This window comes from Hippoglossus hippoglossus, chromosome 22 (genome assembly GCF_009819705.1).
Source record: "Hippoglossus hippoglossus isolate fHipHip1 chromosome 22, fHipHip1.pri, whole genome shotgun sequence".
Lineage (NCBI taxonomy): Eukaryota > Metazoa > Chordata > Actinopteri > Pleuronectiformes > Pleuronectidae > Hippoglossus > Hippoglossus hippoglossus.
The window spans coordinates 12,544,868-12,558,738 of record NC_047172.1 but is presented as its reverse complement, the minus strand read 5'-3'; the positions used below and the strand labels follow the sequence as shown (position 1 = coordinate 12,558,738).

Here is a 13,871-nt window from a genome sequence, read left to right as displayed (position 1 = left end):
ACCTATTAATTTTGTTGAATAATAGTAATTAGTGAGATTAGAATTAACACTTTACCTGTTTTAAAATCATTGCTTAAAACATTTTTTGTTATAGGAAAAGCCTTTCAATGATTTAAATTGATGTTTTGATATTTACTTGGTAACCTTGTTTTTTTTGTGCTATTATTTATTATTTAAAAGGCCGAATGAGTTCATCACTGTTTGATTTAAAGGTTCTACAAGCCCACACAGGTGTTTCCTATTCCTCTGGCCTGGATTAGGCTATATCAGTGATAACAGTTATCTCGCCCTATAGGTCTCGTTCTATAGGTGCAGCAGGGTGGGTCACGTCATGTTCACACCCTCACACTCCTGAGAGGAGACGTCATCGAGCAACATAAGTACAAACATCTGTGTGGGTCTCTATTGTGTTCTGCTCCCACTCACACACACATTCACACAAACACTACACATGAGTAACATCCCTCTGCTGAGAGACTACCTCCTCCTCTCTCCTCCTAATACTTACTGCTGATGGCCATGGGGGTCTGCTGGGGGATGGGGGAGGGGGTCTTCTTGGGCGAGCCCCCGTCAGACATTGCAGTGTAAGAGGGGGGTGAGGAGGAGGAGGAGGAGGTGGTGGTGAGGGGCTGGGTCTGATGGTGGTACACCTGCTGCTGCGGTGGTAGTTGTTGTTGTTGTTGTAGTTGCTGGTGCTGCTGAGGGTGGAAGGTGGATGGATACTGGGGCTGGTGGCTGGGGGCAGGGCCTGGGGCTGGCTGACCTATCAGAGGAGGCAGGGGGACGGCCTCACAGAGCTGAGGGGTGAGTGGCAGATGCTGAGAGTGAGGGGAGTAATGGTCGTCTGGCTGGCCGTTGGAGTGAGGCTGGGGCTGGTACTGGGGGTACTGTTGGTGAGGGCCCGTCATCGTGCCCGGGTCACGAGGTGGGGGCTTCATCCTGGTGCTCACGGGCGGGAGTGGGTGAGCCACCGGGAGAACGGGCTGTGGGGGCAAGCTCTGCTTCACAGGCATGGCCATCATGATTGGAGGGGAGCAGGAGGGGGGCAACTGGGCGTACATTTGCTGTAAATGAGAGGCGGACCAGGTGCCGTGTTTAGGGGGGAGCATGAAGTCTTGTTGCTGCTGTTGGAGGTGGAGGTGGCGGGCTGCGGAGGGAGGAGAAAGGGGGATCTGACGGACCTGTCGGCCCAGCGTGGTCACTCCTGCCTGGACTGGGGAAAAAGCTGAGGCGAGGGAGGTGGAGAGCTGGGAGGAGAGCTGGGCCTTGTCCCTAGCAGCCCCTGCCTCTCTCTCCTGAGACGGAGAGGAGACCGAGGTGGGAGGGGAGGAGGCCACGCGGACATAGGAGGGTGGCAGTGTGCTAGCTCTGTACTGTCTGTACTCGGGAGGTGTGTCTGGGTGAGTGACAGGAGTGGAGACTTTATATTGGAGAGTGGAAACGACTGTGACGGGCAGAGAGAGAAAGACAGAGAGAGAGGAGAGAGAGAGAGAGAGGAGATGCAAACGAAGAGGAGGACGACGAAGGAGGGCAACAAACAAAGGAAAACAGAAAAGAGAAAAACGTGAGAAGAATGAAAAGCAACCAACTGATCAACAAAGCAAGATGAGAAAATCAGGAGCAATCCAAAAAACAGAAGCTGGCAGCAAATAAGAAATAATCAAAATAGCATAAAAAGAACAAGCAGCAGAATGCAACATGACTGAGCCATGATCAGAAAGCATATGGCATTTCCCCCCCAACAGTAGCTGGAAGAAAGAGATGGCAGTGCAGCATGTTGCAGGGACAGAGGGGGAGAGGGGGGAGGGGGGAGGAGGGTACTGATATCACCACTGACAGCAGGGACAGAGGAGGATGTTGAAGTCTGTGTGTGTGTGTTTGAGAGGCAGACTTGAACATTTGTACGTGTGCACGGATTCAAAAAAGCACGAGGGCACACAGACTGGGGGAGTAGTGGTGGAAACTAAGGCCTGGAAACACTAACACAAACAACACTGGGGAAGCCTGTTTACCTGCCGGAGCCAACGGATGCAGGGTCTGGAATCTCTGGTATTTATTCATGATAAAATCACCTGTTTGCTTTGGCAACGTACAGAGTGCTTCACCCGACCCAGCACTGATAAGTTCTCTCAAATAAAAAAAAACAAAAGCGAGCAAATACCCATTTACTGACAGTTTGAATGTGCCCGAAGGTTTTTTTTTCCTTCACCTGTTTGTCTGAAATGTTTGTGTAGCTCGGAGCTGACGCCGCGCAGCCTTCGGTCTCCAGACCAGCATGTGTGTGAGAGCGTGTGTGTGTGTGTCCATACAGCTGGGTGTGGGTTTGTTTGTCTAGGCCTCACCTGATCCTGATGTCCGTCGCTCCCTCTCCTTGTGCGCCTGCATCTGATGTTGCTCCATCATCCTGTGAAACACAGGGATGTCTGTGTTGTTAAAGTCATTCAAATGTTTTAAAATGAAGAAGAGGTTTCATAGGGATTACAGTGCTGCAGAAGAAAACAGCAGCAAAGAGGATCATGATGCTTTAGTTTTGTGTCGCCAGTCTCATCCTCATCCTGGAACAATTATGGCTAAAATATGATATTGAGAAGTGTTTTTTGAATTGTATTTGATTTCTGGAAATCATCTTGTGACCCTCCTATGTCTCACGACCCCCTAGGGATCCTGACCCCTAGTTTGGGAACCTGCTCTAAACCTGCTCTAAATTTTGTTATTGTTGTTTCATAAAAAAACAATACAAAACTATCAATGAACTGATTAAACTAAGACGTAGTGTGTGTGTGTGTGTGTGTGTGTGTGTGTGTGTGGAGCATAAACCTGGTATAGTTAGTCCACCTATTTACTTCAACTGGGTTTCCCTAACCTGTTTCCAGTAAAACACTTCATACTTTTGTCTTTATCCACATTTGTGATTTTCATATTTTTTATGTTTTTCTTCATCTCTGCTCTTGTCTTCAGCAGAGCAGGTTGAGGAAACTCGTACCTCCTCTGTGCCTCACTCTCCTCTGAGGACGGCCCATTTTGGCGCTGGACGACTGGACCTGGAAGAGACAAGGGAAGAGAAAAAAGATCTAAATTTATATCAATCAACAGTTTCCTTACAGTCTAAAGAGGCAAAAATGAACTTTCCCTTTAGCACAGAGCACAAGCTTTTACAACATATGATTTCGAGGGCATTTTTGTCCGTATTGTCAGGACATCGTAAACGTGAAAAAGGGAGAGAGAGAGAGAGAGAGGAAGACCTGCAGCAAAGGGAAAGGTCAGAACTGAACTTTTTTCCTCTTCTTCATCCTCTGCTTTTCCTGTCTGGCCTTGCTCTTTTACATCTTGTTTGCATTGTCGCATTTTACTCCCCCCCCCCCCCCCCCCCCCTCCTCTTTCTGGTCTTTCTTTATCTTCTGGACACTAATCTGCTTCTCTCCCTCTATCATCTCTGTCCCTTTGCTTCCCTTATTCTTTTCTCCCTCTTCTTACATCATCCTCCTTAGGGTTATTTTTATACTTATACTAATACCTGATGACCAACGTGTCAGCTTATCCTCGGTTTAATACTTCAAATTTCCTCCCTCGTGTATCTTTGTGTACAATATGCTACTTTTGTTTGTTACATGCTGCAGCAGCTTTGTTGTTTCACATTGCTGCTTATTTCTAATAGGTATTATCATCTCTGTAATTGTACCACACTGTTGAAACATATGTTTTGTGCTTAAATGTAAAGGATTCAGTTTTTGTGCTTGTGCATTTTCATATGGGCACAAATCCAAGAATCATCTTATATAAAACAGTGGCATCAGTCATAACGCAGCAGCAGGCGTCATGTGAGGTATTGTGACTTTGCCCCAGAGAGCCAACAATCTGTTTATAATGTCGCAGCCACAGGAATCTCAACTGTAAACCACAGCAGGAAAAGGATCTCAAAGAGAGGGAGAGAGGAAAAGGATCTCAAAGAGAGGGAGAGAGAGAGAGAGAGAGAGAGAGAGAGAGAGAGAGAAAGAGAGAGAGAGAGAAACAGAAAAACGCTGCACAGGAAAAGATCACGGCTCCTAAAACAGAACAAAACAGATCCCACACAGATTCTAAAGAAATCCATGAAGAGACATAAAATCCTTTCAATAAAAGATGAATCATCAGTGTTTGAGTCACTGTGTCAACACGGTTTCATGGTGCTACCTCAACACGATAACAGCCTCTGCTGAATGTTAAATAATCAACATCAGCCACATGACCTTCTTAGTTTAGCACTTTGCTTGTTGACCAACTACAGACAGTCTTCAGCCGCCTCCTCACCCGAACCCTGGGGTGAGTTTTTAGAGTCTCATTCTGGGGCATCTATTAACAGGGCTGCGTCAGGGGGAGGGCACTTATCACATATCACCAGAATACCAGTCATTTAACTGTGTCATCAAGTACAACCATGGGTGATATTTCCGTTGGCTGTGACGGGGGCGTGGATGGGGGTGTCGGGCGGGGCGATGGGGGCAGTCAACACGGAGGAAGAGCTGCAGTTTGAAAAGCAAAGCACGGATCACAAAGACGACTGAAAGAGAAGATTTTAACTATGTTGAATAGATTTTTTTCTTTCTCTTTAATATGTTATCAAACTTCAGTCCTTTCTGCAGCTTTCATTTAGGTTAATTCTGTTAAAAGTGCTTTATAAATGATAATAATAAAACAATTCAACTGATAAAAGTGAAGAAAATGATGTAATTTTGTTTCTCTACATTGTTTTTTCTAATGTTATTTTTTTTCTGTCTGTACATGAAGACAGATCAAACTTGGGTTCCTCCTCCTGTAATATATTTCTTTTTCTCTTGTGTTAGGCTTAATCTTTTATTTCCTCTGACATTCTAGTCTGTCCATAAAGCCAACTTGACCTATGCACCAAACCGTTGAGATCATCATCTGTCATCAGGCAGTGAGTGACGGAGGTTGCAAAATGCAGGCTTCACTTGCTGATGATGACAGACTTGCACGCTGCCCTGGCTTTGACCCGGTTGCTGGATTTCTTTTGTTGTGCTGCAGAGTAAAAGAAGCGATGCCTTGAAGACGTCCTTTTCCTCCTCGCTCCCTGACACCCCCCTGAACTCTGCTCGTTAGCTCGTGGTAATTATGTGCTCTGCTGGCGAAGCTGCACACTAAATTTAGCAAATATTCAGAGGGTTAAAAACACAGAAAGCTCTCTCTGCAAAAAGAGACAAGACTGAAGTGATGTATTTTTTTGCTTTGATTGGGGTCTTATAATATTTAAGATCTATGTCAAGTACGACAGATATGAAGGAATATCAGAGTCCCTAATTTGAAAATAAGGTGAAGTAGCCTAGTAGAGAAACACCATGTTATCTCTCAAACTACAGAGACAGTAGGTATCCATAGTCTTTCCCACAGCCACAGTGTACTGAGATCAATTCTGACGGGGACGTTTGTAGTTTTATTACAGCTTTTATCTGTGTCGCTGAGAAAGAACTACAACACATGGAGACGAGAGCTGAAATGAACGATTATTTTCATTATCGATTAATCTGTTGATTATCATATAATGTCAGAAAATGGTAAAACCTGTCGATCTGTGTTTCAAAAACCCGGAGATGGCCTCTTCAAATGTCTTGTTTAGTCCACAAACCAAATATATTCACTTTATTGTCATTAGAGGAGCAAAGAAACCAGGAAATATTCACATCTGAAGACCTTAAATCAGAGAATCCTTCATTTTTTTTCCCATTAAAAAACACTTGAGACCAACCTGAACGTGTTTAAGACCTAGTCTGTAACATTTAATGCATTCAAGCATTTTAAGGCGTCAAATTCAGATTGTTGAATTTAAGACTGAAGACTTTTTTTAGACCCTGCAGAGATCCTGCTAAATAAGTATCTGCAGATCTAAAATAAGTTTTTAGATCACTGTGAATAAGATGCTAAGAGGGAGTTGATATGAGAATGTGTCTGACACTGCAGGCTTTGTAATGACAGGTCCACTGTTCAACATAAGCACAACACTGTTCCTTACATTTTGTTGCAGAGACTCAGAGACTGAATATAGGAATATAAATCTACAGATGCAGTGAAAACATCAGATGCTTCATGCACCTGCTGACTCTGCTCCAGACTTCAGGGATTCAGTGTTCAAACATAACCCGAGGCTTTTTATTAACACGTCACAAACCATCTGCAGACGTTAATGAGGCTCATGTGAAGGAGACAAATATCACCCCGTGTCGCAGTGCTGCTGTGCTTAATGTGTATCCATGCATATATATATATATATATAAATGTGTGTGTGTGTGTGTGTGTGTGTGTGTGTGTGTGTGTGTGTGTGTGTGTGTGTGTATATACTGCTAACATGGTGACTAGAGGTGCTCTGCTGTTGCCAGGGGGAAGGTCAGAGAAGAACAGGAAGCTCAGGGGACGATAAGACCTGATCAGACTTGTAAGTATTTTATCTCAGGAGACCACTGTGCATATGTGAGCCGTCTTAATGAAATCAAGGAAAAATCAATTATCCCTCACTGTTGTACTCCAGGAACATTCTTTCAGTAGATGATGAATGACAAACATCAGCCTCCTTAAAAGTAAAACCACACAGAAACAGACAGATTTTACTTTTCTTTTTAAGCATCCATAGCCTTCCCTCAATTTTATTCTGATTTGCACTCTTCTGAATGATCTCCTCACATTTTCTGAGTTTTTCCAAAATCAGTGGTGAGGGTTTCCAGTTTATTCCACATGAACTGCCAAAAATCCTTAGAAAAAGAACAAAACCCCCATCTTTTTCAGTTTTCAATACTAATTCTCTCTGTCAATAAACTTTTTACAGGCCAATGTGAGTTTTAAAAGTATAAGTTATGAAATTAATGTCTTCCTCAACAGCCTCATTTTTCTTTTTTAAATGTGTAGACAAGTATATGTCGAAAATAAATAGTGAAGAGACACACATCAAAACTTCCCAGAGCACAAGGTGTCTTCTTACATCTCATTTCTTGAGTCCAAAACGTGAATTGATGGCAAAGAAAAGCATCAAATCCTTTGCTCGGAAAGTAAAACAATTATTCAATGACCAAAATAGTTCTAGATTATTGTTCTGTTAATTTAACTTAACTAATTTCACCTCTGTAATGTTTACAATGTTGTTTCAAGACATTACTGACATGCAGGTCTATATCACAGCTCATCAGCACCATAAGAAACAATCATCTACACAATACGTCTCTTTTTCATTGTGAAGAAATAGTTGAAGCTCAACTTCCCTCTGTTCGCCGAGCAGCTTGTCACCATTGCGAACGTGCATGACATCTTCCCTCTACAGCACAACACTTACTGAGGGTGATGATGGCTGTAGAAACCCGCCTGAGGACACCAGGTGAAATCTCTGGAGTCAACATAGTGAGAAACTCTCCCTTAAGTATCCAAAGTACCAGTGATGTTTCCAAAAATCCTATTTACCATTAGTACTGTCAAGAACTGGAGAATAATCAAGACGTCAACGAGAAACCTTTCCTCACACACACACACACTTTTCCCCTGCAGGACCAGGCCCATCATGCTGCCATGTGAGCGCAGTGAGCCACGACATCAAGGCTCCTTATGGGATATTTTAGCCAAGAGTCACAAGGATGGGATGGGATGACACCTCAGTTAAATACACAACTTATAAGTGGCTCGTAACCAGAGCTGCTCAGAAGCTATTAAATAAACTCTTAGAGTATTTGTGACTTCAACTTCTAATACAGCTCAGGTCTGATCATGTAGAAAGCACATAAAAAAAACACAAATCTGCTGAGTTGACTACATCTATAATAAGGCTGCTTCCATGCTTTAGACAGTTCTTATGTTTTACTTTGAAAAGCTATGGTCAGTAATGCAACAGTGAAGCTGTAGATGGGGAAAACACGAGATGCAAACCAACGACCTTGATGCCCCCTCTCGCTCCACTCATTTCCTTTCTGTCTCCATCAGCTGTTGACTGGAGGTGAACATATGAAAACAAATCTTTAAATGAGGATAAAAGAACAACTTTCCACTTAGCAACCAGCCACAATAACTTTGGATTCTAGAGTGCATCTGCAATACGTGTTATGAACCAGCAGAGGGCAGTACAGCTTTGTTCAGTCCTATGAAACATAGGCTTTGAACATTGCAGCTACATGTGGACATATAATCAACAGTTTAGATTATTGTGTGTTGCTTGAATGTCGTCTTGTCAATCATCTTCATGCTACTGTTGTCTATAAAACGTTTTTCATTGTGTTTAAAAAAGTAGAGAGAGTGAAGAACTATTCAGAGTTTCGACATAGTCAAACTGTGTTAAAACATTGTTTTGTTATTAAAAATAGATTTGTATTGCTCACAGATTAGAGGCAGAATTTGATGTGAAATCCATCTGACATTCCACACACAAACATCACAGAGTCCGCCCCCACCATTTCTCCATGGAGATAAAACATGACCCACTGAAACATTCAGAGAATGTCTTAGAACAACCTCATGGCCCGACAGAGAGTCCAACACAAACCAGGGTATTAGCGCCTCATGGAAAATATTGATCATGGAGGGAATTTTTTATGAATGGATTAAATAATGGTTAGAGGTGGGAATTCGAATTATGTAAGATGAATTTATTCTATATATACACGTCATGAATCCTTACCTCCGCCGTCAGGTGAGCTGAGGACATTGAGGGCGAACAGCATGGCGTTGGAGAAGGTGGTGGCCTCCTCCTTACTGGCAAAGTTCAGCCCATAGACCTGGCGAGCGTCACGCCACTGATGGAAGGTCGGAGTGGCCTGATTGTACTTCAGGCCCTTCACTATGGAGTAGTTGATCACCACCTTTAATGCAAGAGAGCAAAAGATGCTGTGAAGTCAAAGAAGACATGTCTAGTATTAACAAGTATTAACAAGATTTCTCTCAATGTTCATCATCAGCTGGTGTCGAAGGAGCAGAAGGAGATTCACAATTTAACAGCTGTTTGGAGATTTGACCAGAGTGTCCATCTGCCTCACTGATGGTTTTATAACCCCAACAGAACCAGTGTTGTGAAGGACGAGGATAAAAAGTACAAACTCACGCTACAATCATTCTATGATTTTCTTTAAATAAATGCAAGATCTTTTTCAGTTGTCTCAGTCATGAAAGATGAGCATCTATTTTGGAGGAAGGGTTGACTCTCTTTACTGAGGGATCATAATTAAATCTAAAATTCCTCCATTACATTGGAGAAAGAAACAAACATCTGCACTGACAAAAAAGGCCATTGAATTATAATATGACCTCACATCATGCTGTATTTTAAATCAGGGCACGGTTGTTCATTTTACTCAGCTGTAAAAACTCTCACTCTTTTTTATGCTATAGCAGCTATAGCTGCATTCAGCACAGTGGTCGTCGCACAGCAAGAAGGTTCTTGGTTCAAATCCCGGTTTCGGCCGAGCCCCCACAGTCTTAAGACATGATATTAGGGGTTAGGTTAATACGTAAATTGACCGAAGGTGTGAAAAGTTGTTTGTCCAAGAAGAAGCCCAACTTCCACGACTTGGAAGTTGGGCTTCTTCTTGGACAAACAACTTTTCACATGACTGGGAATTATTTCTTGAATCTTTCTGACTTAGGTTGTGAATGAATACAAAACAAATATGAACGCCTTTTGTGGTGAAACATTACAAATGAGTATCTGAGGAAGGAGTGGGGGGATTATATGAGAATGACAACTAAACAATAACCAGAGTTAGTAATATTGATCCTTTTCGTTCCGTCTCTCACCTGCTGGTCCTGCAGTTTGACGCCCACCACTCGGAAGGTGTTGTTGGCAGTGTTGTGGTAGATGTTGATGCGACTGAAGCCCTGCTGCCCGGGCTTAATGGGCACCCACTTCTTACTGGCATCATCGTAGACCATGACCGAGGCCCGCGCCTGGCAGATACTCTGTTCACTGGAGGCAGAAAGAGGGACAAAGAAAGAATGTGTTAACATCATTCTGCTGGATGTGGAGAGGTGTATCGAGAGCCAGTCGATGTTATATACAGTTTCTTTAATCCGGCATAAATGGGAATGAGTGGTTTGTTACAAAGGTTTTCACAAGAATATTGATAATTCTATCATCATTCAACAACATTTCATGTGTCCTTGCCAAATAAGATGTTAAAAGGTAGTCATTCTATTTTTATACCAGGTGCTGGATAATAGATTCAGTGAAGGAAAAAATCATTCAAAGCTCCTACAACTTCATTAAGACTGATAAAAGGAAACACGTCGACCTTACCCTTTGCCACTGAGGCACAGATTTCAAAGCCCAGTGATTTTACAAAGAATAATGAAAGAAGTCCTTCACGAGAAGCTAAGTTAAGAGATAAAAGCGAACGGAAGAGAAAATAACTGGAAAGTGGGTGTGATTGGGCGGCTCTTTTAATGGTTGAGAATATTGGATTATAGAGATGCTTCACTGCACTCTCTTACCCCTAAAATGTGATCAATGGATTAAAACCAATAAAACAGAGTTAGGGTGTAATTATCTGGTGAGCTGAGGGAAGCCACACCTTTCTGCAGATAGCAGATGACCACTGCAACATAAACACGCATACTGCCGGAATGCAGCAGCCTGTGCATACTGACGAGAGCACGTGTTGCCATTTTTAAAAGCTATAAACGGAACGTCAACCTAAAGCTCAACCCTGGTAAATCCAGCCTTTACTGTGGTGCGGTGGCATCATTATACAGCACATGTACACACGTGTACAGGAGGGTGTGCACGATGTGTCGGGTAATGATAAAGTGTGTTAAAAACGCAAAAGTGTTTGATCAGCAAACCAGCTGCAGACGCATTGGGTAAAAAAGTCACATAACACACACACACACACACACACACACACACACACACACACACACACACACACACACACACACACACACACACACACACACACACACACACACACACACACACACACACACACAAGCTTCTGAAGCAAATGAACCAATAAAAAGGACGCGCTTGGCAACGGACTCATGTGGCTTTATCACATCACAAATCACATCACAAAATGACCACCGACAGGATAACACAGCTCGAGCCATATGTGCCGTGTGTGAGACTACAGCTATGACCTCAGCACCACGTGTGCCCGGAGGTGTTAAAGCCAAGAGGTGACATGGACACGCAGAGGTGAAGTTAAACTGCGGAACCTGTGAAGTGTCTAAATGCTTCTCTGGTTTTCACCTCCGACACCTCGGGGAGCCACTCTCAGACGCACATTAGCAGGCTGCTGGCGTGAAGGCCAAGGAAAGCAAAGCGAGGGGCTTTGTTAATGTGCTTAGTGACTCTCAATACACTATAGTGCTGCAATATCTGCAGCCCGACTTTAAAGCTGCTTTTCAGACATAACCTGTATATGCAGAATGCAACAAGAGGTTGTTCAGGTCCGACACGTTCACAACAACAGAAGAATGTCCGGAGCTTTCAGACGAGGGGGGGCGCCCGAGTAGAGTATGAAGGAGGCGGGACATGACGTATAAATTCTGCTGCAGATATCACATGTTATTGTTTGCAGCACATCGTCCCTTATCCAATTTTGTTTTCTTTCCAAGTTGACATCTTCATCTGCGTCTTCTTCGTGTCTGACAGCTCATGACATTTTCCTGCTGTATTCTCACATGGTCTCACTCAGACATTTTACCAGGGGGCTGACAGGAAAAGTTCATGATGTCCAGAGCAACTGACTCGCACATTTGTGTTATCACATACAGGAAAATGTAAGGACTTGACAAAGTTAAATAGGGCTGCAACTTAAAATTGTAAGTTTTAACTTCAACTTTTATACCCTACTGGTTATTTTCTTGATTAGCAATGAAATAACTATTAAATGCCACAAACTAGTCAGGTCCAGATGTACAGAAATTCATCAGTGACTCCAATTATTGTTGCAGCTTTAGCTTAAGTTTATACTTCCTGTTACAGTTTCATCAGTATTTGACACATCTTCAGTAAGTTATCAAGTGCAAAAGATTGTTCCTTCGAGTCATATTTTAAATCCACGATTACAAACAAACTTTACAAAACAATAATATTTGAGACTTTGCAATGATGAACTTGAGATTCGTCAGCACCCTTTAAAGACGTTACCCAGAGGAAACCCTTTATAACACAGAACACACGCTGTGCTTACGGAGTATGAGTGACTGAATTGTTCTATCATCTTGACTACTGGGCCTGAAATTAATGAAATTATACAATGATGTTTTGTACTCAGTTATTTACTACATTAAAAACAAAAATGAAATAATATTAATAAAAATGGCAAAAGCAGATATGTAAATTAATTGACACATGATCTTGTCTCTCGTGGCTGCGACTTGTTTCCAAGGCCCTGAGGACGCCGGTAACATTAAAATGCCAACACGTGACCACCCCCTCCTCCGACAACCTTTCCTCCGACGCGCTGCTCTGCAGGAGGAAGATGACATGACACCTGAGAGACCCCCCACCCACCGGACTGTACCACCACATGGTTTGGTCTCATCCGGTTTCCTCTCACTTCCCTGCTCTCATCTGCTCTCCGGTTCCCCTGCGGTCGTCTGAACAGCCTCAAATAACTCAGCAGTGATGAGACAGCAGCTTCACATCCACCCTGCATCTCCATCTTCTACAATTAATGGATTTTTAATAGAAGAGATGCAGACTGGGGCTGATGTTTGTTTCTAAGTGCATTCTGGATGGATTTTCTGAAAATATTATTTATAAGTAAAGTTTTCAATCTGACATAATAACCAGATATCAACATGGTTTTATGTCTAGGTGAAATCTTTCATCTGAAAATCATTTCATCGTTGGAATCTCTCGACAGCTGTTGACAGATGTCTAATTCCACATAACAATGTTTGAAAGTCTCAATATAAACTGCACAGCACATCTCTTAGCTTCAAAGCTTTCTCGACAGATGGATTTCAGAAACAACGCCCACCATTACAGCCACCCTCCCTCTGTCAAATACCCATCACTCCTCGCTGCACAACTGTTGTTGAGTTAACCAGCAGCAACATACATGAAGTTATCAAAACACAAATGAATGACAATGCTTCTGATTTATAGTTAAACCACAGAATCAAAAGAGATTAATTTCCTCCAGCGAGGAGCTAATGTTTTCGTCTCGGTTTGATTGTCTGTCTGTTAGTGGGATTACAGGAAAAGGAAAGAACGTATTGGCGCAGGTCCGGATGGAGGATTTGTTTTCACTGTCTTTACATAAGATTTTCATCGATTTCTCACAGAATAATTCATGGATCTTGATGAAATAAATGAGGCATGTTAAGTGGATTGGGTTAGTATGCAACCCTAATGTGGTTGCATGCAGGCATGTGTGGCCTTGGTGGAGGTTTGAGTTCTCTGAGTGACATTCTTGTTTGATTTAGTCTCAGGCTTGGATGGTAAAACCAAGACAAAAGCAAGATGCTGGTTGCATAATAAATATCCTCCATCCACAGACCAACAGGAAGTTCCAAATCAAACAGGAAACACATTTGTCATTAACACAAACAGATGCGAATGTGAAGTTCCTCAAATACATTTAAAAATAGCACAGGATCCAAATCCATCAACTCACTACAAACAAAATATAAAACCCTGTTTGACACGGACGCAAACATTCAAACTTAACCTCACACAACTGTCATCATCTTCTAAATCCAGAAAATCTCTCTCTGTCTGTGTTTCGCATATCCTGAGAACTGTTCATCTTATCGACTCAACTCTTGAACACTCAAATGTGCAGTGTTGAATTTGGTGAGATTTGGAAATGTGATACGTTCAATATTAATAAACTTTACATAAACAAGCTCTGTAGCAGCGACGGACTCACGAGTGACTTTGTGGATCATTACAACAGCGT

At 42.6% G+C, this 13,871-nt stretch overlaps 1 protein-coding gene across 3 annotated transcripts in view; it reads right to left on the bottom strand.

Annotated features, from left to right (window-relative positions):
- The window catches only part of evla (Enah/Vasp-like a), a 38,597-nt gene that overhangs the window by 5,719 nt on the left and 19,007 nt on the right, over positions 1 to 13,871 (bottom strand). For all 3 annotated transcript variants that reach the window (XM_034576824.1, XM_034576823.1, XM_034576825.1), the window contains exons 2-6: positions 9,754 to 9,922; positions 8,642 to 8,822; positions 2,984 to 3,041; positions 2,343 to 2,404; positions 509 to 1,444 (exon numbers count right to left, since the gene is read on the bottom strand). In XM_034576824.1, the coding sequence (XP_034432715.1) occupies positions 509 to 1,444; positions 2,343 to 2,404; positions 2,984 to 3,041; positions 8,642 to 8,822; positions 9,754 to 9,922 (1,406 nt within the window). The remainder of the gene's footprint in view (positions 1 to 508; positions 1,445 to 2,342; positions 2,405 to 2,983; positions 3,042 to 8,641; positions 8,823 to 9,753; positions 9,923 to 13,871) is intronic.